Below are 27,064 nucleotides of genomic sequence, written 5' to 3' on the forward strand. Positions count from 1 at the left end.
TTCCATGGGGTTTTCATATTGGAAGACGAAGCCGGGCGTTTTCTGAAGGAAGGTTAGGAAAAAAGAACGTTGACTTCTTTCTACGTCTCTCTCCTTTATTTTAGCTGCATGTCTTGCTCTTTCTCGGTGCGAGCTTGGAAGTATATGTGTAATGTGTAGTCACAGACTAAACTCACTGCACAACTATATTCAAGCTTACTCTCATGACGTTAAAAATCTTTCACGAAACATCTAACTTTCAGTATAGTTGCTATAAATAACGTAAGAATACAAAGCGATTAAATCCATGCTTCCCATCGAACCTTCATGAAGAAATTAGTCGTGTTGTTTGAACACTGCAACATTAAATAAATTGTTACTGATGCTGCCAGGCATATTTATTGCTTAATACTGCTCTTCTGGCAAACTTTATTGTATTTACGTTTCTCGACGTTTCGGCTATCAATAAATATGCCTGGCAGCATCAGTAACAATTTATTTAAAGAAGTTAAAGACACGTATGGGTCTGATATACTGGGCCAGATACGAAGATATGTACGTCTAGCCGTGGTCAGTGACACTTGCTAGAGAAAAATTATGCCGATAGACATTACGCACTTCAAAAACCGTGATAAAAAACCGTGCGGTTAGTGATAAGTATACTGTGCAGGTGTGTTCGCCCTTATCGCTTTTTCGTTGTTTCACTTCTTCTTTCTTTTGTAGCGTTTTTGTTTATGTGCCTCAAATTGTCCACTGTGGTAGACTTAGATACTTCCTCCTGATGAAGGCTGTTGCATGATAGCCGAAACGTCGAGAAACGTAAATACAATAAAGTTTGCCAGAAGAGCAGTATTAGGCAACTGCAACATTATACCGTGTTAGAAACAGTTTTGAAGTTGTTTCGGCATCTTCACACACAACTGTGTCTAATATAGAACATAATAGATGGCCGTGACAGCAACGCACCGGAACTGACGTAGTTTTTAATTGAAATTGCAACTCAATGTACGTAACGCCGATTTGAAGCAACACAAAAATTTTACACGCACCAAACTTTAAGCTGTGTCTAACATGGAAAAAACATAAGCATATTTTACCGTGCAAAATAAGTTTGTCTCTAGCGCTACAGTGATGGAGCATGAATTATGGATCGTGGCAAAAGATATTACGGAAAAAAGGGCCCGATTTTTTTTGAGCTGCAGTATCTTTGAATTCGAAGACATAACAAAAATATTAGGAAAGTTATTTTTATAGCAAGCGATACGTTTTCGTACACGAGTCTCAAACAGTGTTTAAAAAAACGTACGATCATGATATTTAATCTAAAAGAAACGACCGTTTGCAACTGTTCTGGTTACGCCGTGTGATTAGTATATTGTGCCACAATCAATCTGTGACTACCTGTGTGATTATTACCACCGCGAGGAATACTGATAGCAATTAACTGTCATATAAATTAGGGATGCACCGAAAGTTCGGTTTGCCGAATTTATTCGGCCGAAACCAAGGTTTTTATAATTATTCGGTTCCGGCCGAATATTTTTGCAAAATTCGGCCGAAACCGAAACTTTTTTACTGCATGCAACTCTGATATACAAAGATTAGAATCATTGTTCAAACTGTACTAATGTGTTTTAGTTGTTAATTGTCATCGAAATCAACTTTAAAAAGTTGGTACAGCATTCTTTAAGTGCCAATAAAAGGCTGTATGACAGGATCATATCCATTCCAGCACATGTTTTGTTTGAATTTATTGCGATTTTAAAGAGATGGACACCAAAATTAGTTTCGGTTTATTCGGCCGAATTTATTCGGCAAATTTTGCCAAATATTCGGTTTCGGCCGAATAAAAAAATTGCTGTTTCGGTGCATCACTAATATAAATGCGTTCTTTTTATCCAACGTTTTTAGTTGATTGTTTAGCCTACAGTCATTTCGATACGAACAATTTTAAAGAAACGCAACATCAACAGGGAAACAAAAATGTTCATCGTGTGTTAGTTTTCGTTCACTAATATCAACTCACTTATAAATGTTTTGACAAATGACTTAGCCGGGGGTTCACAAATGGATTCATCAGGCTTGTCCACAAGCATATGAACAATGCACAATGTTGCAAGACCTACGATGCGATGCCTGTTTATGATGCTAAAATGTCATTGCGTAAACCACTAAGAGGCGACAGCAACGCTGGAGCGATGTCTGACTGAAATAGGAAGTCATTGTGTTCGTACAACTGACTTGGAGGTCCGCAATACAACGGCACACATAGAAATCTGTTTTGAGACCCGATGTTATGCAGACACAGCTCCTCCACTATTTTGCAAGGGAAATATCTTGCGGTGCCAGGTCCGTCACCCAGCACATAGAACACAACACGCAATTGTATTCAATGTTGAGCAGAATGGGAGGCGCGACTGAAACACAAACACTACGAAAATTCCCATTTGTTTTGAGCTTGATTTATTAATAGCGGCTCGAGGCTCACGCTTTTGGGGAGAAAAGAAAAAAGAGTATTTTTCTTGTAAATGTGAATTTGCCTTCCGCAGAGTTATTAAAATATGATAGGGATTCCATTTTATGGCAAGTGATTACATGAGCCACAAACAGTTTTTCAAAAAAAAACGCATGTAATCCATAGTCTAATCTTTTTGCATGTAAATGCTTTAAGCGTAGTTCTTGTTGGTGTTGGCAAAAATTGTTGTGGATATAATTTAACAATTTCAATTTGCCGCTAGATGTCGCAAGTAGTAGCGTATTGACAATATATTTTTATGTGTTATGATTACAATACTGGGGAAATGGAAGCTGTTGGCTTAGTGCCCAACATCATATTTTATGGCCAGTGTCAGGTTTTGACAACAACGCATCATGCAGAATTTGAATGAAATCTGTTTGCAACTGCTGTGGTCACGCCCCATGCCTTCCACACGACAGTGATGACGTTTACATGCCACTGTCACGTGATTTGTGAAATCGGCCCCAATCCATTTGTGACCACCTGTGTGTGATTATTATTTTTGTGGTGTGCTGATTGCAATTACACGTCCTATAAATAAATGTGGGCTTAGTATCGAATCTTTTCATTCCATTGTTTAAAAGCGGTCTGTATTTATACTGAAAATCAAAACTAAGTTTGTCCTTTTACTCTACGCAAGGTTTCCGTCCACGATAAGCTCTACTTACACCTGCGTTACTCTTTGTCAGATGTACCTCCCAGTTAAACTCACGCACTTAGCACTAAACCGTGACCCGAAGGTCTGTTCTGGTTTACTGAATAATGACACAAAAAGCAAAAGGTTTCATGTTTTAATGTTCCATGTATATTATTTTATATGTGATGATTTGTGAAGCAAAGTATTTACAAGATATCCGCAGCATTAAGCAAACTCACTTGTGAATTCGATGCAATCGTGGTGGTAACAACTATGCGGTTAATAAATTGTTCATTTCTTCAAAGAATAAAGAATAAAAAATGTTTCCAGTAATTTCGACGATTTCTCGTTAATAACGCAAATAATTCCATTCATTTGTTTTGTTTTATCCTCAGTTTTATTACATCACAAGTCTTATTTTCATTTCCGAACATTTACGTGATACCGGATCCCAACGGTTCGAATCGGCTGCCCTTGTCTCCTCCTTGTAATACTTTCCGTTCAGGTTGGATCGATAACAAAACCTATGCCACCAAGCTCCATGATGTCTAACAGCACAGTTTCCACTACCATCACCATCGTGATCTCGGTTATGTGTGGAGAATGGCATCTGATTGTGATAAGTCAGCCAATCACCTATTGGTGCAAATTTTTAACAGTTTAGTTTGCGGTTCAGATGTTAACCAGCCAATCACCTGGCATACAATTGAAAGCAGTGAATGTTTAATACATATAAGTTTTACGCATTTTGTGAGTAACTTGGACAAAAGCGCAAATTACGTCATACTTGCGTAACACATTATTTGTAAGTCCAACTTTTTCGTATCGCGCATGCAGACTTAGTAAAATTGCAATTTCAGTTCTTGAAGATTTTGTTTCCATTTATTTTAAACTTTCGATTTTGGCGGCTAGCGATTTTCACAAATGATAAAAAAATGTTTATTAACCTCCACACAAGTGATTGGCTTGTATATTTACTTCAAAAGTATAAACGGTCAACAGATGAGGATCTAAAAAGTCTTGTCAGAAGGCACGCGACCGTATAGTATAAAATATTTTAGCACGCATCCTCATATGAGTTTTGTAACTCACCCACGATTTAGAGCAGGGGTGCACACACTGCGGCCGTACACATGCTTTATATTACATTTGTATTTGTAAAAACACACATGCGTGCATTGTAAAAAACTTAACAGGTTTTGCTTGGATGTTTGGCTTATTGAATTGTTCAGTTTTGGTTACAAAACAGAATAAAATCTTTCATTTTTATGCAAGAAATATTGGTAAATGTAAAATTTCATTACACTATAAGGGATAAGTAAATGCGAAATTATTAGTTTGGACTCACTGGCGACTGTTGGTAAAATAAAGTCCGTGTGATGCGGCCGGTATTAATCTAAAGGTTGTGCGCCCCTGAGTTAGAGACTTTATTAAACCTCCTTTGTGTCAAGCTAATTTATTTGAACCAGTTTGCTCACTTACCTGCGTCACCAGTGTACCCATCAACAGTCAGACTGTAATTCTCCCCTGATGAACCGATGTTGAAGTTGCTGTGAAGATGGTACAAATAGGAACTCAAAAACTTGGCACTCAAACGCACGCATGTAGTTACCTGTACTTTGCATAATACTTTGTGTCATCGAAGTTTTGCAGGTCAATTCGGAGCTCTTGACGTTTCCAACTTGTAAGTTCGTGCATCAGCTCCAAGCCTTAATTAATCATCAAACGACATGTTGGTGGTGTTTGGAGATGAAAAAGCATTGCTTGCACTAATGCGCAGCCCAAGATATGACAATCGTGACAATGAGGAAATACTAACACATTTACACACAAGCCTATCTACCATTGTTAGTGTTTGATACTACCGCTGGAGGCGCTAAAGAACGAAACCTAGTTGGGAGTTGGTAAAATCTAAATAAACAAAAGAAACTATTGATTTAAATGCGGGTAATGCCAATGTCGAATTACCTAACCAAAACTCTCCAGTCAAGGAACCAAATCCCTTTTCATATTCTCTCCAGCGCCGATAGAAATCAGTTGAACCATCAAATCTTTTCTGTACAACCTGAAAATAGGAAACAAACCCAATTGACGTTTTATTTGGTCAGTAAGTGCGTTTTTGTTAAATATTTCAATCGGCTAACCGCCTTTATTTATCATGACGCAATATTTTTGCTAAGGTTTAGTTGTAGAATATTTTTCGTGACGTAATGTTGAAATTTGAGCAGGAACAAATAGAAATCGCTCTTTTTGTATAATTTTATTTAAGGCATCCCGTTTATTTGAGCTTCGGTGCCTTTTAATGTGTTTGCATAGCATTATCCTGTTCATTCTAATAGAGTTTTCCATTCTTGGACAAACCTTTGTCAATGAACAATAAATGATTGAACTCTAATCTATGTTCATTATGTAAATTCACCAGCCAACCACCGCCGTCCGTTTCCATGTCGCAATATCCTTGATAGTAAACAGGGCCATAGAAGAAATAGACTCCGCTCTTGTTAAAACCCTTGTCCAGTGCGTCTTTGCAACTTGTCAATTTTAAGTGAGAAACAGATTCTCGAAACAAAAACAACACGATTTAATTAATAAAAAAATACGATATTACAAACTTCATGCCACAAATACCTGTATTAACTTGAAGTTTTGTTTCCATTGCTTCCATCTTTGCTTCCAATCTTCTAAATTCGTCTTCCCAGGTGTTATTGGCACCGGGCTCCCCTTTCGGTCCCTGGACACCACGAGGCCCAACAGCTCCCTTTGGACCCCGTTTTCCAGGAGGACCCGCTGGTCCTGGTATCGGATCTTCGTTGCTTCCTCCACAAGTCAGGATGACCTGATTGGCTCTTTGGCACAAGCTTAGAATTGGACAAGTTAGAAAAAGCAGCAAAATGCAGCTGATATTTGCCATCTGCGTTTTGAAAGTAGGCCTACAGAAGTTAAACAAGAAACATCATGAAATGTTACATGCTGATTATGTCAAGTCGGACGCAGCAATATGCTTTATAAAAGGAAACTACCCTTTTTATTACATTTTATCTGTTTGTTGTTCATCTGTGTTTAATTGAATTCCGCATTTTATTTTTGTATCACTTTTTATTCATCGAAAATTTAGTGTTTTTTCTACACGACATATAAATATACAAAAGTATATAACTTGCAGATAGTTTCACATCACAACCATTACATTGTTTTTTTTGAAGAGTTTTAGGTGAGCTGAATTGCGAAACTGCGTTTTTTCGGCAATTGTTAATTTGATAACTTGGTTGTTTACAATTGAACTATCTTTTTAGCCGTGTGTCCTTAGTTAAAAACTTAATATTTAACATACAAAAAACGTCTGAAGTTCATCAAGATGATTTTAGCGTTTCATATCTTTCGTCACAAACTCCTCACACTGTGCAAACATACAACCACCTTTACACATAGCAAGTATGTCCCTCTGTTTTGATCTGCAACGATATATTAAACACTCTATCTCTTTTTCTGGCAATGGCACTGCCAACATTAGCACGAAAACGAAAACAAGTGGTGTTCGTGAGAGCCTTCGGGTCCATTAGCAAAGTTTTGATTTGCTTCACTGCATGTGGAGGAAAATTGTTTTCGCTTTTGCGTGGGAAAAAAGCAACTTATGGAGTCAACTTCGTCCATTAGCAAAGCGATAACAAGGTTCACACGGGAATTGTGCGTGCCATGATAGAAAAGGCCATCATGGTATGTGAACTGGTGGGATCGCGAAAATAAAACACATTGTACAGTTTTAAATGCTTACAACTGACACGCGAAATCAGTATGTTGCAAAAAACATGAATTTTGGGTTCAACATAAAATATAATGTTTCTTTACCTGAAAGCTTTCGTCTCAATTCTCAACAACAGCAAACCCGATATAATTATACCAGCACAAAAATATATTCTATGGAAATCGTGTTAATTTGCTTTATTAAACAAGTCAATAAATGAAAGCATGTGCGAATGTCTTGCATTACCTAAGTGAAATACTGGTGGTCCAATTTGACTCCCATAGCGAAAGCCTTGCATGTGAACTGAAGCAGTTGTTTTCTATCTAACCGCCAAAGAAATGTTTTAAAACATTAAAGAGGGCCAGGCATGCTATCGTTAGGTTTGTGAAATATACAAACGATCCCACATTAGTTGGTTAAACAGTTTTGGGCGTTTGTCTGGATCAAATATTTTTGAGCAAATTACCGCAATATATGATATGATAATGCTGGTTCGTGATGCTATGCAATTAGAGGTGTATTGATTGCTGGTGGTAAGTAATCATTCATGTACAGGATGGCCTAGTTTAAATCTCTGTGGATTGAAAACTTCCGTATTGTCTAATGCTGCAGGCCACTGCCTTTTTGATCGCGTCGTTGTTATTTTGAAACAAGCTGAGCACGAGAAGTTGGGTAAAGAAGGCACGTCGCAGCTACATTTCCATGACTCTCCGAGTGTTTTAGCTGTGTGGCCGTGGATTGGGTTAAAGTGCTCACGAATTTCAAGCTGGCAAAAACCTTTGCGTAGATGAAGAAATTAAATTTAGTAACACATTCTCTGGATCAGAGTGGCAAAAAAACTGCTCTATGATATGCATATTTTCAGTGCAAACCTACAGCTACTCGAATGGCGACAGCTAACATTTCTTATCACAGTTTTCTACACGAACAACACCTGGCAAAAAGGTTGAAAAATGGAAACAATAGTCGATGGTTGTGGGTTCAAGATGTACTTTTATTTTTCAATATATTGGATTATGTCATTTTCAGCATACGAAATCCATTACGAAAAGACATTTCCTCACACAATCATAAACCATTGAAATGCATTCACACCGAACATTTGATTTTACTGCTTTTACGAGAGTAAGACATTTCAGAATAACTTTTCCACAAATTTTACAACGAGTCCAACTGTTTCCCACATGTTTTGCCGAAGAGAAACAATGTTAGTTGATAATTTTGGTGAATGTTAGTAAAAAAAGAAAAAATGTTTCCAATTTCAGGTAGCATTCTGTTCCAGACTGTTGTAACAGTCCGTTTCCCCTTCCAGTTACTCGGGGACGTACATGACGCATGTGGCGCTGACGTAATCACAGCACGGTTCCGCATCACCGATTCGCGATGTCCACGGTCGTTTACCTCGATTGCTGACGTTGAGTTTACGGCCCGATTCAACTGGTCGCTAAGCAATTGGTTGCAACCAACAAAGGTATCCACGCAACCTGGAAACACGAACAGCGTTTTAAGATATATTGTAATGTATATTTATTAGGCCTAAAGCTGGTTTAAAAGTGACCACGGTTTATATGGACTTGTTATTCAAACAAACCACTGTTATTTGGGTATTGATAATGAACTGAACTATGTTATTTTGAGCAGTTCGCGTGTTACTTGTGACAATTGTGTGTTTGCTATGAACGCTTTTTGGGAATACCGTTTTTATATCTTCTTTTTTTTCAAAACAACAAATAATATATACAAAGTGAATATGTTTTGTTGGAAGCTCTCCTTGCAAGTTTTTATCTATCAGTTCATTCTACAAAAACAGATGCAAATTAATACAAACAAACCAACAGAAGTTATCGTAGCAAATTTCGTACCCGAAACAGTCGAAAGATTCCGGCTTGTAAGTGAATCACGTGACTTCCAACCGCACCGGAAGTTACTTGATAGTAGTGGATATACGTGGATGCGAACCACACTTTGCTGTATGTTATGTCAACATAACGATACATATATGGTTGTATATTAGCAAATTTATGCCAGCAAATTTTTTGTGTCGAAATGTTTTTTTTAGAAATTTATTTCTTGTTGTTCCCACGTGTGCTTGAATGTGGGCCGCGGAAAGACTACTAGGTCCAACCCATATGCACGTTTGGCACCGGAAACCTGAAGGTTATTCCAACGTTTCCCTGCACGTACTCTCGCGTTATCCATCTCTTTTATTTACCGAAAAATTTATTGTCGTGTTTGGGCAAAAATAAACCGATGAATGAATGAATGAATCGCTTGCGTCTCGGAAATTAAACGAAGAAGAAGAAGAAACCCTTTTAACTCTTCATCTTATTTATTTGACATAACGCGGTCTAAGTCGACAGAGACGTTTTGTATCTCTCTATAGGGCAAGAATCTTTAGGTCTGATGTTAGGTGGAACGTGTAAAGGATTCATTTGGAGGAGAATTTCACGTGGAGTGACAAAATGCGCTTAAATTTTACTTTTCTCGCGATTTTTTTTGCAGGAATTTTGTTCTCACATTTTCAACTCACTAGTAAATTACTTTTTCTATTGCTGAGTTCCATACTACACACAAACTGACAACAAATCGAAATGTTGGACTCTTTAAAATGCCTTTGCTATTTCAGTTGACTTCACGTCGTGGAAAAAAAGGTACGAATAACTTCTGAACGACATAAAACACGCGAAAAGTCAAAATTAATCCAACTTGGCGCTGAACTTTTTTCAATTTGCAAAGGGTTTGAATGAACAGCGAATTAAATTGTAACAGGAACATCTCACGAAAGCCAAACTTGTGGCAAAAGTGGAAACAACTCATTGTCGGTGCTGCCAGGCATATTTTTTCTGGCAAAAATATTCTTTCTGGGCCTTCTGGCAAAAATAGTTGTATGTGTCAACGTTTCGGTAGCTATGCACCAGACTTTATCAGCATATAGCGATGCAAATGTTCAAAACACATCGTGGTCAATTGTCGAGGCGCATAAACAGAGCAACTACTTCGACCAGAAGAGCCGTCTAGTAGTAACAAGGAGAAATACAAACGAAATTTATATGCGAAATCGCCCCAGTTTTTTTGTCTTCAGGTGGAGCTCTGCGATCTTCGGACGCTTCATCAAATTTGCTCTCAAACCACGACAATATATCACTTCGTCCAATCGATCACGATCATGATAACACTCAGGGCACAAAAAAGATCACCAAGCACTGCTATCACCCAGGCCTGGAAGTGATGCAAAAACGTCGGGTGAATTATAAACGTTGAAACGTACACAACCGGTGCAACAAGACGTTAAATATGTTTTTGAAACACAAAGTTTTTTTTATTTCCCAAACAAATTTACTTTTTCTTTATTATGCTAAGTGATTTTAGGATTTTGGATGTAAGCCCACGAAAGTGCTAACGTTTTCTAATAAATGCAAAAAAATATGTTTACGCTAATTCTAGGGGGGGTGGTTAGCTGTTACTATATTTAATGAAACATTGTGGCAGAAACTTACGAATTTTCTCTTGGTTGCGTATTCCACCTGGACTTTCTTCGCCGCCTGCCTTCCTGTGAGCTTTATGAAGAATGCGCTCGGCAATATGATGAGGAGGGATGCGGAGGCGGTGGCACCTGCTATGTGACATGTGACATGTGACATGTGTAAGATGATGACAATTAGATCGCACATACAAACGAACATAGCTTTTTGGAATTCACATTCATATTTTACACAAGTCAAGACGTTTTTTTTTCTATACAACTAAGACTTGAGTTTCGCTTTCTCTAGAGGCTGATTAGCATGCAAATCCAGCCGCATTAGCCAGCGCTACTAACCACACAAACTATCTTTGAAAAGCAACAAAACATTTAGAGCCTAATTTTGAAAGAAATTGTTTTTGTTGAACATTATTCGTAGAAATATGACGAAAATTACAATTTGTATTTTTGTGTGTTGATTTTGGAATGTCCACCTCATATTGTTTATTCATTACCGGCCATACGCAGTTGGCAATGAACTTGTGTAGGTACCCATCCCTTTGCAGCAAGTATTTATGTCTTCGAATTCACTGTCAATGATTTTATACGTGTTACTTATCTTGTAAGTACGTGGAAAGATGGAGCGCATAAGTTAAAGCTTGTAATGACGGGGAACAAAGCTCTACTATTTGCTGTAGAGATTGGACCTGGTTAGTGTCCTGTAGGTTGTGCTATAGACCTTTCAGAGCGTGGCATTTTTGCCTGAAAATAATCTTCCATGCCTCAGTCTGAACTGCCAGATCTCAAATGCGCTGAATTTGACATTGCCACAACTTTAACCTCCAACAGCAACGTGTTCCTCCAATAGTCGAGTTAACGTTTAGGGTAAAACACCCTCATAGTCCTCCAACCAATTCTATTGATCATTTGTTCCCACACTCCACTGATTTGGATGACCCTTTGTGGGTTAAACGGCCATTTCACTCTTCGCTGCCGAAAATTTAAGTATTTTTTTTTATTCCTCAATGTATTTAAATGTAATAAAAAAGGTCTGACACAAATTGTGCAGTTTTTGATTAATATTTTGCTCATTTTTTGTAATAGTAGGTTATGGACTGGTCAGTAATTTGTATCAACTAAAGTAATTTATGCGTGTAAATGCTTTGCGAAAAGGTTATATGTTTCGATAAAACGAGTTAGAGGAAATAATAAATACTGGATTGGTCAAAGGCGCTCGAGCCATATACCAAGCAAAATACATGATCAGATACTTACCCAGGATCATGCCTATTGTTTCCAAAAGCAATGTTTGATGTTTGATGAATATCCGCATCGCAATTCTCAGTGCTGCAATGCTGCTGCTTTAGTTACAATAATGGTGACAAGGGACAACATACAAAAACTTAATAAAATATTCCACAAATATATGAATCATAAACAAGAATAAAACCAACAATTGTAATTTTATGAAATTTGCGAAGTTTGAGCAAGGGAAAATAATATTGGGACAATCGTGTTCAATTTTCAGTGATGCTTTCTGCATCTTGACTTTAGTGTATATTTTATACTGAAAGCATTCGCGCATGACTATTTTGTCGTTAATATTCGTACATGACTTTGTGACAAACAATAATAATTTCTACACTCCTTAACATGTAACATTCAGCCACATATATTTTCCTAATTTTGGGTTGATTTGTTTCAATTAGGTGTGTGCACTACGGTTTATAACCAGATTCTATCGCGCAAAATCAGTTTGTTTCTAGCGCTAAAGTGATGGAGCATGAATTATGGATGGTAGCTCGTGGTGTCCAGCTTTTTATGCTGGAGTGTCTTTGTGTTCGCCGAAAAAATATTTGGGAAGCTATTATAACGTTTTCAATTTGCCGCTAGATATCGCAGGTATTAGCTTATTGACAATATATTTTAATATGTTATGATCACAACACTGGGAAAATGTTTGATGTTGGCTTAGTGTCCAACTTCATATTTTATGGCCGGAGGTTGGTTTCGTACACGAGTCACAAACAGGTTTTGACATAACGCGTAATGCAGAATTTGAATGAAGTCTGTTTGCAACTGCTGTGACCACGCCCCATGCATTCCACACGACAGTGATGACGTTTGCATGCCACAGTCACGTGATTTGTGAAATCGTCCCCAATCCATTTGTGACCACATGTGTGTGATTATTATGGTTTTGCGTTGTGCTGATTGCAATTATCTGTCCTATAAATTAAGGTACATCCATAACAATTATATGTCCAAATAAATAAATGTGTGCTTGGTATCAAACCTTTACATTCATTGGTTTATAATTATTTCAATACGAGCAATGTAAAGAAACACAGCATCCTGTCCCAGCATTTCGCAGGTTTCGTGACGTTGAAATTAGCGAAATACTTTGCTGACTTTTCTGCCACCTCTTGCTTAAAACTTGAAATCAAAACTAAGTTTGCCCTTTTACTCTACGCAAGGTTTCCGTCCTCGCTGAGCTCACCTAGGGACACCTGTGTTATCCTATGTAAACAATGCATTTTTTCGACACGAGCACCTTGCGTGATGTCAATTTCGCCACAGCGCAAAAGGTTTACGATTTTTGGTCGCCGCTACTTTAGTTTTCTACATTTTTTAGTGAACGTAGAACCGAAAAACTTTTGATATATGTTTGTTGTAGATGTACCTTTAGTTTTACGCAAAGTGACCATGACCGTTTCCTATGCACTTTAAGTCTAGTTCTTGTTGGTGTTGGCTAAAATTACAGTGGAAATAATGTAACCTTTTCAATTTGCCGCTAGATGTCGCAGGTTTCAGCGTATTGGCAACATATATTTATCTGCGATGATCACAATACTGGGAAAATGTAAGCTGTTGGCTTAGTGTTCAATTTCGTATTTTATGGCCAGTGGTTGGTCTCAAACACGAGTCACAAACAGGTTTTGACAAAACGCATATCGCAGAAACAGAAAGAAGTTTGTTTGCGACGGCTGTGGCCACGCCCCATGCCTTCCACACGACAGTGATGACGCTTGCATGCCACTGCCACATGATTTGTGAAATCTGCCCAATCCATCTGTGACCACCTGTGTGTGATTATTATGTTTTTGTGGTGTGGTGATTGTAATTACCTGTCCAATAAATAAATGTGTGCTTGGTATTGAATCTTTACATTCATTGGTTTAAAATCATATCAATACGAGCAATCCAAAGAAACACAGCATCAATTTTATCGCTAATCTATTTCCAGCATTTAGCAGGCTTCGTGAAGTTAAATTGCCTTTTTTTAAACTTGCAAGTTCCAAATGATCGATAGGCCATGCTTTCGCGGTCTGCATTCATGTTGAAAATCAAAATCAAGTGAGCTTTTGCCCTTTTACTCTACACGAGGTTTCCGTTCTCGCTGAGCTCACCTTAGGACACCTGCGTTACTCTTTGTCAGATGTACCTCCCCAGTCAAACTCCCTGCCTGACCAGGTCTGCAGGGAGGCCGCCGCACTTCAGGCTTAACCGTGACCCGAAGGTCTCCTCCGCTTTACTGAATAATCACACAACAAGCAAAAGGATGTTTTGAAGTTCCTTGTATATTTTTTTTGTATGTGATGATTTGTGAAGCAAAGTATTTACAAAATTTTCACTGCATCAAGCAAACACACTTGTAAATTCAATGCAATCGTGGTGTTAGTAAGTGTATGCGGTTAGTAAATTGTTGGTCACTTTTCAAAGAATAACGAAAACGAAGTTTTCCAGTAATTTCTATGATTTCTCCTTATTTTCATCAAATCAAACAAATAATTCCTTTTGTATGTTTTGTTTTAGCTTTAGTTTTATTACATCACCGGTCTTATTTTCATCTCCGAACGTTTACGTGATAGCGGGTACCATTTGTTCGCATTGTGTTCAGTTGTCCCCTTCTTGTAATACTTTCCGTTCAGGTTGGAGTGATAACAATCATTATACCACCAAGCTCCATGGTAATCAACAGCACAGTTTCCCCAACTTCTCGAATCGTTATCTCGGTCATATGTGGAGAATGGCATCTGATTGTGATAATCCAACTTATCACCTATTGGTGCAAATTGTGTAATATTTTAGTTTGTGGTTCAGATATTAACCAGCCAATCACCTGGCATACAAATGAAAGCAGTGTATGTTTAATATAAGGTTTACGCATTGTGTGAGTAACATGCATGTTGCCCATGGGCAAAAGTGCAAATAACACTATTTGCGAAACACTTTATTTTGTAATTCCGAATTTTTGGTATTTTGCATTCAGACTTGGAAAATTGCAATTTTATTTCTTAAAGACATTTTTATCGATTTATTTTTAATCTTTCGATTTTGGTGGCTAACGATTTTAACAAATAATAAAAAATATTTATTAACCGCCACACAAGTGATTGGCTTGTATATTTACTTCAAAAGTACGCGGACTGTTATGGAAAATAGTCTTGCACAAAAAATTGGTAAATGAGCCAAATTTAGCACGCCATTAATTGGAAAATGGCACGCGTAAAATATTCCTTCATTTGACCACAACAAGCCATAACGCTTGAAAAAGACCTCGCAGTTTTTTGAGGGATATAAACGGTCACCAGATGAGGATCTAAAAAGACTTGTCAGGAGGCACGCGACAGGATAGAAAAAATAATTTAGTACGCATCCTCATATGAGTTTTGCAACTCACCCACGGCAGGGGTGCACAACCTGCGGCCCTGCACATGCTTCATAATACATTTGTATTGTCCGGCGTGCATTGTAGAAAACTTTAACAGGTTTTGCTTGGATCTTTGGCTTATTGAATTGGTCAGTCTTTGTTATAAAACAAAATAAAATCTTTCATTTTTACGTAAGAAGTTTTGTTTCGTCTTTTGTGCATAAGTAAATGCGTAATTGTCAGTTTGGACCCACTGGCGACTGCTGGCAAAATAAGTCTGTGTGATGCGGCCTGTATTAATAAAAAGTTGAGCGCCCCTGAGTTAGAGAGTCTATTAAAAAAATTATTTGAACGTGTTTGCTCGCTTACCTGCGTCACCAGTGTACCCACCAACGGTCAGACGGTAATTCTCCCCTGATGAACCGATGCTGAAATTGCTGTCAAGATGGAACAAATAGAATCTCAAAAAATTGGCACTTAAACGCACGCATGTAGTTACCTGTACTTTGCATAATTCTTTGTGTTATCGAAATTTTGCAGGTCAATTCGGAGCTCTTGACGTTTCCAACTTGTAAGTTCGTGCATCAGCTCCAAGCCTTAAACAACCAGCAAACGTTAAGTGTTATTCGTTTATGCTTTTTACAAATGTTGTTGGTGTTTGGAGATGAAAAGCTTTACTTGCACTAATGCGCAGCCCAAGATATAACGATCGTGACGACTAGAAAATACTAACACATATACACACAAGCCTATCTTCCTTGGTTAGTGTTTGCAAAATTACAATATAATATAACCTTGTGTCAAACGCACTTATTGTGAAGAATACATGTTTCGCTATAAATAAGCATCTTCACTTCTAAAATAAAAACGGAAAACAAAAAGTAAATAAATGCTGAAAAAGAAGTGCAAAAACTGGCCGAACAAAATAGCTGCTGGTGGTAACATCCAAGTCACTCTGACTAGCAATGTCTGGTGACCTTGCGTGGTGTAGCACCGCAGCCGCAAGCATGCGTTGCGTGTATAGATAAAAAAGTTAGACATATCACGTGATGCCAGGTAGTACCATTTTTTGTATATTGATTTGCGCGTTTAAAATTTTTTGCCATTTGTTTTCACATGTGGCGTCAGAAAAGGTAGATTTCAGAATGAAAATATTGAATATTGTTAATTGGTTAGTGTTTGACATTTCCGCTGGAGGCGCTAAAGAACGAAACCTAATTGGGAATTGGAGAAATCTAAATGAACAAAGGAAACTATTGATTTAAATGCGGGCAATGTTAATGTCGCAATACCTGACCAAAACTCTCCAGTCAAGGAACCAAATCCCTTTTCATATTCTCTCCAGCCCCGATAGAAATTAGTTGAACCATCAAATCTTTTCTGTACAACCTGAAAGTTTAAACAAACCCAATTGACGTTTTGTTTTGTCAGTAAGTGCGTTTTTGTTTGATATTTCCATCGGCTAACCGCCTTCGTTTATTATATCGCAATATACTTGGTAAGGTATAGTTGCAGTAGTAACAAATACTTGTAGAGAAAACGTTTGTTTTGTCAGGTTTACAGGCTTCGCAGCCAAGACATTGGAGTCTAGCTGAATCAGCCCCCTTTTCCCGTCAAGTCCGAGAGAAAAAAATCAAGCTCCTGGCTAACACGGCCCAACACTCTACCAACTGAACCGCGGGAGTTCAGTGGTTTTGTGGTGTTCACATTGTGGTCAAATACACTGGTGCGCAAGCGCACAACTTGCCATATAACCTTCTCATGTGCGTTGGGGATCTCCACCACTATAATCAGACAACGTGGTAAACGTTTCATGTAACCGTATTACAGGCAGGATCGACCTTTACGTTAAAGGTTCTTGCTTGGCGATCAGCTATCGTAACAGCATTATTTACTAACTTTGCAGCCAAAGCGTTACAGCTTAGCTTGATCAGCAACTTTTTTCTGACAAGCTTTTAATATAAATCGATTTAACAACAACGTATTTCTGCAGCTTCGGTGCCATTAACCCTTTTTCATAACATTAAACCCAGTTTTTGCAATTAGAAGTTAACTCCTGTTTAAATATATTGCAATAACAAAAAAATGATGATTTCTAATGCCACATCCGTAAGATGTTTGTTTGTTTTGCAGACATAAACTTACCAGCCAACCACCACCGTCTGTTTGCATGTCGCAATATCCTTGATAAGGCCGAGGGGACGTCAAATTGTAGACTCCGCTCTTTGTAACACCGTGCTGCAATGCGTCCTTGCAAGATGAAAACTTGCCTGGGTTTCAAACACCGTGAAGCTTGTTAATATAAATTGGTGATGAATTTTTTTATTCACTAATACCTTTTGATCAGAGATAAACATTGTTTGTGTAAGTTGCATGCTAATAACAGAACTTTTTCGCATTCATTTATATCTCAAGATTTTTCAGTGTGTACGATTTTAATAGGAAGTCTGGTAAACACGGGTCTTAAGTATCACATAGAACGGCAATTTGTTTGAAAGTTACTGAACATCCGTCAACGAATACTTAATATGAAATCATCATTTTTCGTTATGGCAACGTAATTTTTAAAGAAAACAGTTTTATCTGTTTTTTTGTAGTACAGACAGGCGTTACTGTGTATTAGGAGCCATTGGAAGTTGAGTAGAAATTACTATGTCATAACAAAATATAACCATTAACATGGACCATGCTCCAATTTCTTACTTATTTCACAATCCGGCCCCACCCATCCACTTTTGCAAGAACAATGCTGATCATTAATTCCGGACAAACATTCACCGTTGTTTGAGCAAGTTCGCGAACAATCTTCATCTGGGATATTAATTGGTAATTAGTGAGCAAGCTTCATTTCGCTTATGATTTGTTTCACGTTTAGAGTGCTTTGTTCACTTACGATTGAACGAAAAATATTGATATGCTGATCTGCAGGCTTGACTGGTAACACCACCGTTGGTCGAGCCACTAAATGAGCGTCTTCCGTTTCTTGAATAAACCGTCACATAACCTCCATTCTCTGAGATATTTATTGTTAATTCAAACAAATCACAACGTGTTGAATACGAAAACCTACGCGTCAAAATTCCAAAGTGAATAGCAGAGGCACAAACGGATGAATTTACGTTGTACGCATCTGTCCCACAAACGTAGTTGGTCGAACAACCAGATGGACAAAACACTTCAGTTACAGAAAACTCGGTATTTCCTTTCGTGCTGCATTTCACTAAATTAATGGTAATGATAACATTAAATATTTTTTAAACTTTACCGCTACACGATATGCGTACTAATGTATAAGAGGATCCTGCAAACGAACAAGATTCGCTCGCCACTCCGTTCCTGGTTATTCCTTTATATTCATGTATTGGATCATTTTTATATATTTCAAAGTAGCCCCCATCAGCTATATAAATGAAATATGGTATGATCTTATATCAAAGGAAATCCGTACAACCTTCATCAGGTGGCCTAAATGAAATGAAAACCTATTTTTGATAAAACTTACTATCCATCAGTCCTGCATGTATAGCAGCTAGACAAAGAGGACCTTTTGCGTAATCATCACTTCCACATAAATCCGAATATTTTCTCCAGCAGTTGGGTGGGCAGATTACTTTTGAAATTGAGTGATTTAAATCTGACAACATTGTGGCGCACGATGCTGCGTCATTGCAAAAAAAGTAATAGATTGAAGTGTAATCATTTATTCGGTTAATTTATAAACACAGCTTACCTATCATCGAATTGCATTTATTTGGATATTGCCCATAAAACAGCAGGATTTGTAAAGCTTGCAAGTAATACTTCAACATGACTTCCAGAAGTCTAGAATCTATATACGCTACAAGTAAACACGATATCTAAGAATACAAAATCAAATCAAATATCAAATCAAATGTGCAACTGATAATAAGCTGCACAAAAGTTACCCACTTATATCTTCAGCGACCACATACCTCCTCCCAGCTGTGTGTAATATAGAACATAATGGATGTCGGGTTATTTGAACACTGCAACATTATACCGTGTTAGCAACAGTCTTTTTGTTGGTTCGGTAACTACACAGGTCACATAGTATTTCCCTTGTTTTTTCACGCAAAATTACTTGCAAAGAGATTCAAAAGGTTACGCAGATCATCATCCAGCGCATAAAACACAACACACAATTGTATTTCATGCAAGTCAACCATAGGGCAGCGACACCAACACGCCGGAACTGGAGCGGTTTCTCAATAAAAAATGAAACACAATGTATGCACAACTAATATTAAACTGCACACAAATTGCGCACCCACTAATCTGTTTTGCGATCCGATTTCCTGCGGATTCAGCAGTTCCGTTATGTTTCAACGCAAATGATGTACAAACGCGCTTTAAAACTCCTCCCAGGCCGCCACAACACACAGTTGTGTCTAATATAGAGCATACTGGATGGCCGCAACAGCAAGGAACTGGCGTATTTTTTTTGTTGAAATTGCAACTCAATGTACGCGCCGCCAATTTAAAGCACCAAAAAAAATGCACACGCACCAAACTTTAAGCTGTGCCTAACATACAAATACATTTCTTTCTACATCTTTAATCAAAATATTGCATGGGCACCAATTTTACACAGCGACAAAGGCATAGAAACAGTTATGTTGAAACGATAAGCCTTTGATAATTGGCATCGTTGTGTTGGTCGTGGCTCATGAACCCCCAAATCTCTGTTAAGGAGTATAGAGCGGTCAGTGCGGTATTGTTCGGCCGATGACGCAAGACGACGATGCGAACCAACGACACTTTATCGTTTCAACGTGCCTTTTTTCTTTTCCCGTTATGCGCTTGTTTTTTTGTATCAATATAGTTGAATACCTTTTTACCAAACTTGGTTAATCAGCAGATGTTGGGCCATTACTTACTACCTTACGAAGAAGCAAGTCGTAAAATTTAAATTTTATTAAAAAGCAACGAATATGTTTATTTACAAAAAATCGCTGAACATCCACCGTCGCATTATTCACAAACAGTTTTGGACAGACCGATGTAAAGTATGTGAGAAGACTTTCTACAGCAAGCAGGCCTTCAAAGACCACACGGACCTGCATTTAGGTGTGAAGTCACACCGTTGCAATATTTGCAAAAAATCCTACACCTACGTTTTTAGCCTTGATTCGCACATTAATGTGGTTCACCACAAGCAAAAACCTCAGTTGCGCGGAAAGAATTTTCCATATAAATCTGTTCTTGGAACGCACATGAGATCTCATACCGGCGAGACGCCATATTCGTGTCCTGTGTGCGATAAAAAGTTCAAACATTCCAATCATATGAAGCGACATATTGACCACATCCACCTGGAGAAATCCGTTAAAGCAAGGAAATTATATCCAAAGTACAACCAGGACCAAGAGTTCAGGTGCCAAATATGCGATAAAATCTACACTAGGAAGGCACACTTAGATATTCATGTGGAGGCCGCTCACTACATGCTTAAATCACATGCCTGTTCAGAACAGGCTGTTCTATTAGTGGAAGCTGGTATTTCGCCACCACATCATCACGAAATTCCCACACACAAAGACATGACAAGAAGGTCAAGTGGAAAGTATTGTTAATTTCTAAATCAAGAAAATAAATTGTGATATTCAAAAGGATGATTTAAAGCATTACCGGATTACCTGTTTAGTAAACAAATTTAAAGCTAAGTTGTCTTTCGACATATGGGTAAAACAACGTGTTAAAAGTGAGTAGTGTAGATGCGTTACAATAGTCACCACCAATTCTGCCACTTCCATCAAAAATGATGTATTTGTGATGCAGTATCTCAATGTTTGTGCTAATATAAGTTTTCTATTTAAGGTTTTTTCAGTAGTTGTGTACATAAATGTTAGCTTTGAGTGAAATATTTCATTTATTACTATAGGTATAACCGGAAGTCTTGAAATTAGCTTTCTAGTGCAAATTTCATTACATTACTATATGTTTGTTCATTGTCCCTGGAATGCATATGAGACCTCATACAGACGAGAAATCTTATTCGTGCAATGTATGCGATAAAAATTATAAACATTCCAATATATTTACCGCATACCTGGGAAAAACCATTAAGCAGATGCAGAACACAGAATTCAGGTGTAATATGTACGACAAAATATACACCAGGAAGAAATATTTACATGCACATGCACATGCTGTTCATAATATGCTTAAGTCACGTGCTTCTATTTGTTAAAGGTTTTTCGGCACGAAATCATCATAAAATTCCAACACAAACCCACGACAAAATTACTAAAAGAAAAATATCAACAAATACCAAATCACCGAAGTAAATTGTTTTTTAATCAAAGTAATTTTTTCTCAAAATATGCAATTACTCGCAGAAACTATTTCTAAGCCAAATACCCCAAAAAAATCAAGAAATAATTGCGATTCGTGTGTTATCACTAAAATTTTAAGATTCAGTTAAATTAACTTGAATAACTGACACCTTCAAATATGAGTTGTGTATTTTACAATTTTTTATTCAAAAACGTGCGGAAGTTTTATAAAGGAGAATTTTGCAATGTTATAAATAACTATAATATGTATAACTGTACAAGCGATTCCCTTCATGTGCGAAGAATAAAATATTGCACAGTGTGGTACACTAGTTACGTTTATTTTATAATACCGTAAATTATACAGTCTTTTGTCAGTAAATCGATTCTAAAAGGTTGTCACTTAAATGGAGAGACTAATTTATTAAGTATCTGCAATACGAGCATTCGAGCGTTTCCTCTTCCTTTTTGTCGATTACTGGTGAAAAACACTAAAAAGGAGATATAGCACATCAAGAAAAGCACGCAAAAATGTTGAGCAATCGATTAATTTGGTCCGGTAGCATAATGTTGTTGTCATGGTAATTTTCACGCATATTTGCGTGAGCTACGTAATACCTTTTTTTCAAATGGCATTTTTCAAAATCCAAGCCTAAATGTCGGGTTTAGTTGCGAGTCGGTAAGCTAACAGGTAAGACAGCAGATATTAACAACAAGGTGGCATAAAAAAGGTGTGTCGTCGAGCAGGCAGTGGGAGTTCTGCAAGTCTAACTCTGCCTGCATATATCGTTCCGTTATTTATTTGCGTTCCAGTGTGTGAGGAATTAAGCCAGGAAACATGCATACTGCTACATATTTGTCTAATATTGTCTGAGTAAAGTTTATTTTTTTTGCATTGTCCTGTAATGGTGTTGTGTGATTATTAGAATAATGCTAAGTTTAAGGCACGAAACACTTAATATTTCAAAACTGGATGTCATCTTTCTAAAAATATTAGATTTACAAAAGTTTGGCGTCCCCTCATAAAAATGTGCGCTTCAAGAAGTGTCAAAAGTATACAAGGACTAAGTTTGCTACATTAGTAGCAGGAAAAAATGTTAGGGATTAGGCAATAACAAAGACCATCAAACGTTAAATGTGGTATTTAGTTCATGTCACAGAAAATGGACCAAAACTCAAAGTCGTACGTGAATTAGGTTAAATAATGATAAAATATTTGAAAATCGAATTTCATTTTTGAGCAAATATAACAATTTGTTTACTGGAACATTTGCAAAGAAGTAAATTCATCTGGTGTCAGATGGGCAAAAGCATGAGTTTCATTATGGTGAGCGGTTACTGCTCGGCGCATCTAACTATGACGCTATAGCGGTGATTTTGAGGCGACCAGATGGCCATTACCCAGACTAACCCACGCAATTGTAAGGTAATCCCTCGCCAGCACATACCCGTTTTCAGGTGCGACCGCCCTATTTTTGATCTGCCATTGATGAGCTCCAGGGTTGTATATTGTTGAACGTGTTACTGAGTCAAATTATATTGTTGCGATTCTCTCCACAAATATGCAGACTAGACCTTTGTCAAAAATTAACCAGATACAGTCAAAATAAGAGGTGTCTGTGTTGGCCTCCCACCACTGCTATACACTCATTACAAAGAAAATGTTTATTTCGCTCGCTGTGTATGTGTGGTAACGTTTGCACAAAAACATAGATCGCAAACAAACCGGTTCGTGAAGCGTTTGTTTACCCAGGGATGTTTGAAAAAAATTGGGTGGTTTGTCCCGTTGTCTTCTACCGCAGCTTATATTGGAAACACTGCATCGTGATGTAAAAAAATAATTTCTATGTGTGAGGCGCATGTTGGCTGTTAAACAGAGGACGCAAGTCAACATTTTACGATCCTTCCATCAAAAATACTGAAATGCCAATGGCATAAAATCATGAAGACTGTCAATGTGACGAATCCACGCCCGATGACAATTATTCTGTTGATTTCCTGCCTTAAACCAGGGTACGTAGATTGTGACGACTGACAGGAATAAAATAGATCCTCAATTTTAATGCGTGTGACAATTATAGAAATGAGTGACACTTCCCTTTAAGGAATGGTACTAACCTGTTGCAACATATCCTTCGCATTATCCTGTAATTAAAAATAAATTCTGTAAATCCATGATAAAAATGAGTTCCAGGAATTATTCAACAACAAGACAAGCATTGACGAGCACCATTTTCGAATTGCTGCAGGATCGGTGTTAATTGACACGTCCGTTTGAACGAAGCGCATTCGAAATCGCTTTATTTGTTCATGCAAACGCTGTTGGAATCCTAAACCATTTCCTTTAATTTGTCTGTTGATGCCCCGCTTTGACATAGTTTTATACAAATAATCTTTAATTATCCCTTAATCCTCCAAAACCATTCGAATTTCAAAAGCTGAAATTCTGTGTCAAAAATTACGAAATAAAAAACTGGTCACAAATCTCATTCGTAAAAGACTTTGATGTTATAATAGATTTGGAATTGAGTTTGCTTGTTTGTGGCTAAGTCATTAGGACATCTTTCTACAGCTTAAAATAAACAATTGAAGACTTAACTTATGTTTATATGCAGTCGAATTATAGAAATCGTGTATAATGCTGAAATTGTTGCTGATGGTTGTGTTAATCGGATGGGCGGAAGGTGAATGTCCGGGTGAGGACACAAGTTTGGCCCCTCTTCCTATCACAAGTAAGTGTTGCTTTTGCATGAACAACTGTTCGTTTTATTTTTGTTAATAATTGTTGTTTGACTAAATTTAACCTACTTTAAGTAACTTTTTGATAAATGAACACAACCTACATTTGTGCGTTGTTTTTAACTTCACAATAATTCAAAAATCTTAAACTTGTAACAGAAGATGAAAAGCTACCGGTTTGTGAAGTTTCATATCGTGACTCAAACTGCACTTGTCCCTCGGCCATGTTCGAATGTGCTCATCATAAGATCGGTAAAGTCGGATCGAAAAAACCTGGATGCATTAAGTGGTCGAAAGTTAATAACAAGAAAAACAACTGTGGGGATTGGAGTGATGAGTTAAGTGATGTTTGTCCTGGTAAAAGATTTCAGTGCGATTGTTTTACCACAACATGTCCCGGAAGTAATGGATGTTTGAAAAATAATGAGCAATGTGATGGAAGAATCAATTGTTTAGACGGCAGTGATGAAGTTAACTGCACTTCATGTCCAGCTGATAAGTTTGAGTGTCCATGTTACAAAACTAAAAATTGCTCCTCTCTATTTGGTGGTTGTATCGATAAATTTTGGCAATGCGATGGATGGAATAACTGTGGAGATTGGAGCGATGAGGTTAACTGCACATGTCCAGCTGATAGATTTGAGTGTCCATGTTACAAGATTAAAAACTGTACGTCAGGAACTGGTTGGTTCGATAAATCAGTACAATGCGATGGACTGAATGACTGTGGAGATTGGAGTGATGAGGTTAACTGCACATGTCCAGCTGATAGATTTGAGTGTCCATGTTACAAGACTAAAAACTGTACGTCAGGAACTGGTTGGTTCGATAAATCAGTACAATGCGATGGACGGAATGACTGTGGAGATTGGAGTGATGAGGTTAACTGCACATGTCCAGCTGATAGATTTGAGTGTTCATGTTACAAGACTAAAAACTGTACGTCTAACTGGAGTGCTGGCTGTATCAGAAAATCTTTGCAATGCGATAGAATTAATCACTGCGGAGATTGGAGTGATGAGGTTAACTGCACGTATGAAGGGAAATTTGAGTGTTCTTGTGTTGGAGTAAAACCGTGCCTTGGAATGGATTCAAATAGCATTGACCGATCTTTGTTGTGTGACGGAAAACCCGACTGCATTGATGGAAGTGATGAAACACATTATAGCTGTAAATGCTCAGGTACTTCCGCCAGATGTCCATGTAATACAAATAACACACAATGCTCGTCAAACGGAAGATGTATACCTTTCAACTGGATAAATGATACCTTCGTAGATTGTGATGATAAAATTGATGAAATTTGCTCATTTTTCAACATAACATGTCAATCTTGTTATTTGATGGCTCTAACATGCCCAAGTGAAAAGGATGCCAGAAATCTCATACATACCAATGCTCATATTACGTGCAATGAAGTTTTCAGTCAAACGTGCGCTACTGATGTTCATAATTGTGAAGTTTATAAAGCGGTTTGTACAATGTCAACATGCCGTGAATCCTGCAAAAACGTTTTTTTCTGTGAAAATCAACAACTAATTGCAAGTGAATACTTTTGTGACATGCAAGCTGTTGATGGCTGCAACGACAAAAGTGACGAAATTTTTCATGGGTTTGGGTTTAAATGTTCTGGGTCAACAAGGAAAGGTGTTTGCGTTTTACCTCAAACCAACGTCTACGATTCAGTGGCTCAATGTTCTGACAGTTCAGATATTTGTTTCCTCAATGGACAGTTTAGATGTTTCCAGTGTTTGGACGGAAAGCTGATAGTTTCAAGCCAGCAAGTTTGCGACGGTGTGGTGGATTGCTTCGATATGTCAGATGAATGTTTGTGTAAAAATCAAACATTGTGTCGCGATATAGTAGGAGATTGCGCACACAACCAAATGCACTGTAAGGACAGTTCTACATGTGTGAACCAAGATAAGGTGTTGTGTAACACAAGTGTAAAATGCGTCAATCAAACTAACACAAAATACTGTTCAACATCAGTGCAAAGTGAGTGTATAGCAGATGGCAGCATTTTCCTACAAAAAAAGAAGGGTAATGAGTCGTTGTGCGTTACAGTTATGACGCAATTGTTTACATCGTATCCTTCTATATTTGGAGGGATAGCTGAACTAAACTATCCTTTGTGGTGTGATGGATCTGTCAAAGACGATATCGGAGTTATCGGCGAACGTTTTTGTCCCAACAGGTTTAAGTGTTTTAGCTATAGAGAAATTAACATAGATAAACAAAGAGTCTGTGATGGAATAATTGATTGTGACGACAAATCAGATGAATTTCTAGATCTTTGTAACAATACCCGCTACTACTGCAGAAGTAAAGGAAAGAATTCCATACATAGAGATCATGTTTGTGACGGAATAATTGATTGTGACGACGAATCAGATGAAAGCAGGTGTCGCTGTGAAAATACCAGGTTTTATTGCACCAACAAAGATCCTTTATCCGTTGAAACAGGGCTTATACAAAACGGAATTAATGATTGCTCAGACGGAAGTGACGAATGTGTTAATTTGGATAGAAATGCTTTTGCAGACGTCAACGAAATGATCGTCAACCCAATTTATCGAGGTATATTCTGGGTGACAGGCATCTTAGCAATGGGAGGGAATTCATTTGTATTTGTTACAACCACACTTGATTTGATTAAAGTCAATAAAAATAACAATTTGTATATTAATACAAGCGTTTTTGTTCTTAATCTATGCGTTTCTGACCTTCTCATGGGAGTTTATCTACTGGCAATCATAGTACAAGCTAACAGATATTCTGGATCTTATTGTTTGTTTGATAAAGAATGGAGATCAAGTAGCTTGTGTTCAGGACTTGGGGCACTTCAACTGGTATCATCAGAAGCATCAGCACTCACAATGACAGCTATGACAACATTTCGCTTGATATCGGCCTATAAACCTTTCCACGTGCGATACGTCGGTGTGACTAAAACTTTAATTGCTGAATTGTCTTGTTGGATATTAGCTATTTTGTTGGCAACCGTTCCTTTGCTTTACCCAATTTCTGAGTACTTTG

The 27,064-nt window shown here is 37.7% G+C and overlaps 1 protein-coding gene and 1 pseudogene across 1 annotated transcript; one reads left to right on the forward strand and one right to left on the reverse strand.

The window, feature by feature from the left end:
* Window positions 1-3,279: 3,279 nt before the first annotated feature.
* On the reverse strand, window positions 3,280-6,045 carry LOC145907143 (ficolin-1-like). The gene is made up of 6 exons (XM_082994578.1): window positions 5,763-6,045; window positions 5,554-5,693; window positions 5,103-5,199; window positions 4,747-4,843; window positions 4,617-4,684; window positions 3,280-3,770 (listed from the first exon to the last, which is right to left on the reverse strand). The coding sequence occupies exons 1-6, from the start codon at window positions 6,043-6,045 to the stop codon at window positions 3,535-3,537; spliced, it is 921 nt and encodes a 306-aa protein (XP_082850704.1). The 3' UTR covers window positions 3,280-3,534.
* Window positions 6,046-23,924: 17,879 nt separating this feature from the next.
* Window positions 23,925-26,908, forward strand: LOC145907144 (uncharacterized; annotated as a pseudogene).
* Window positions 26,909-27,064: the final 156 nt, after the last annotated feature.

The sequence above is a fragment of the Ascidia mentula genome, chromosome 6 (assembly GCF_947561715.1).
Source record: "Ascidia mentula chromosome 6, kaAscMent1.1, whole genome shotgun sequence".
NCBI lineage: Eukaryota > Metazoa > Chordata > Ascidiacea > Phlebobranchia > Ascidiidae > Ascidia > Ascidia mentula.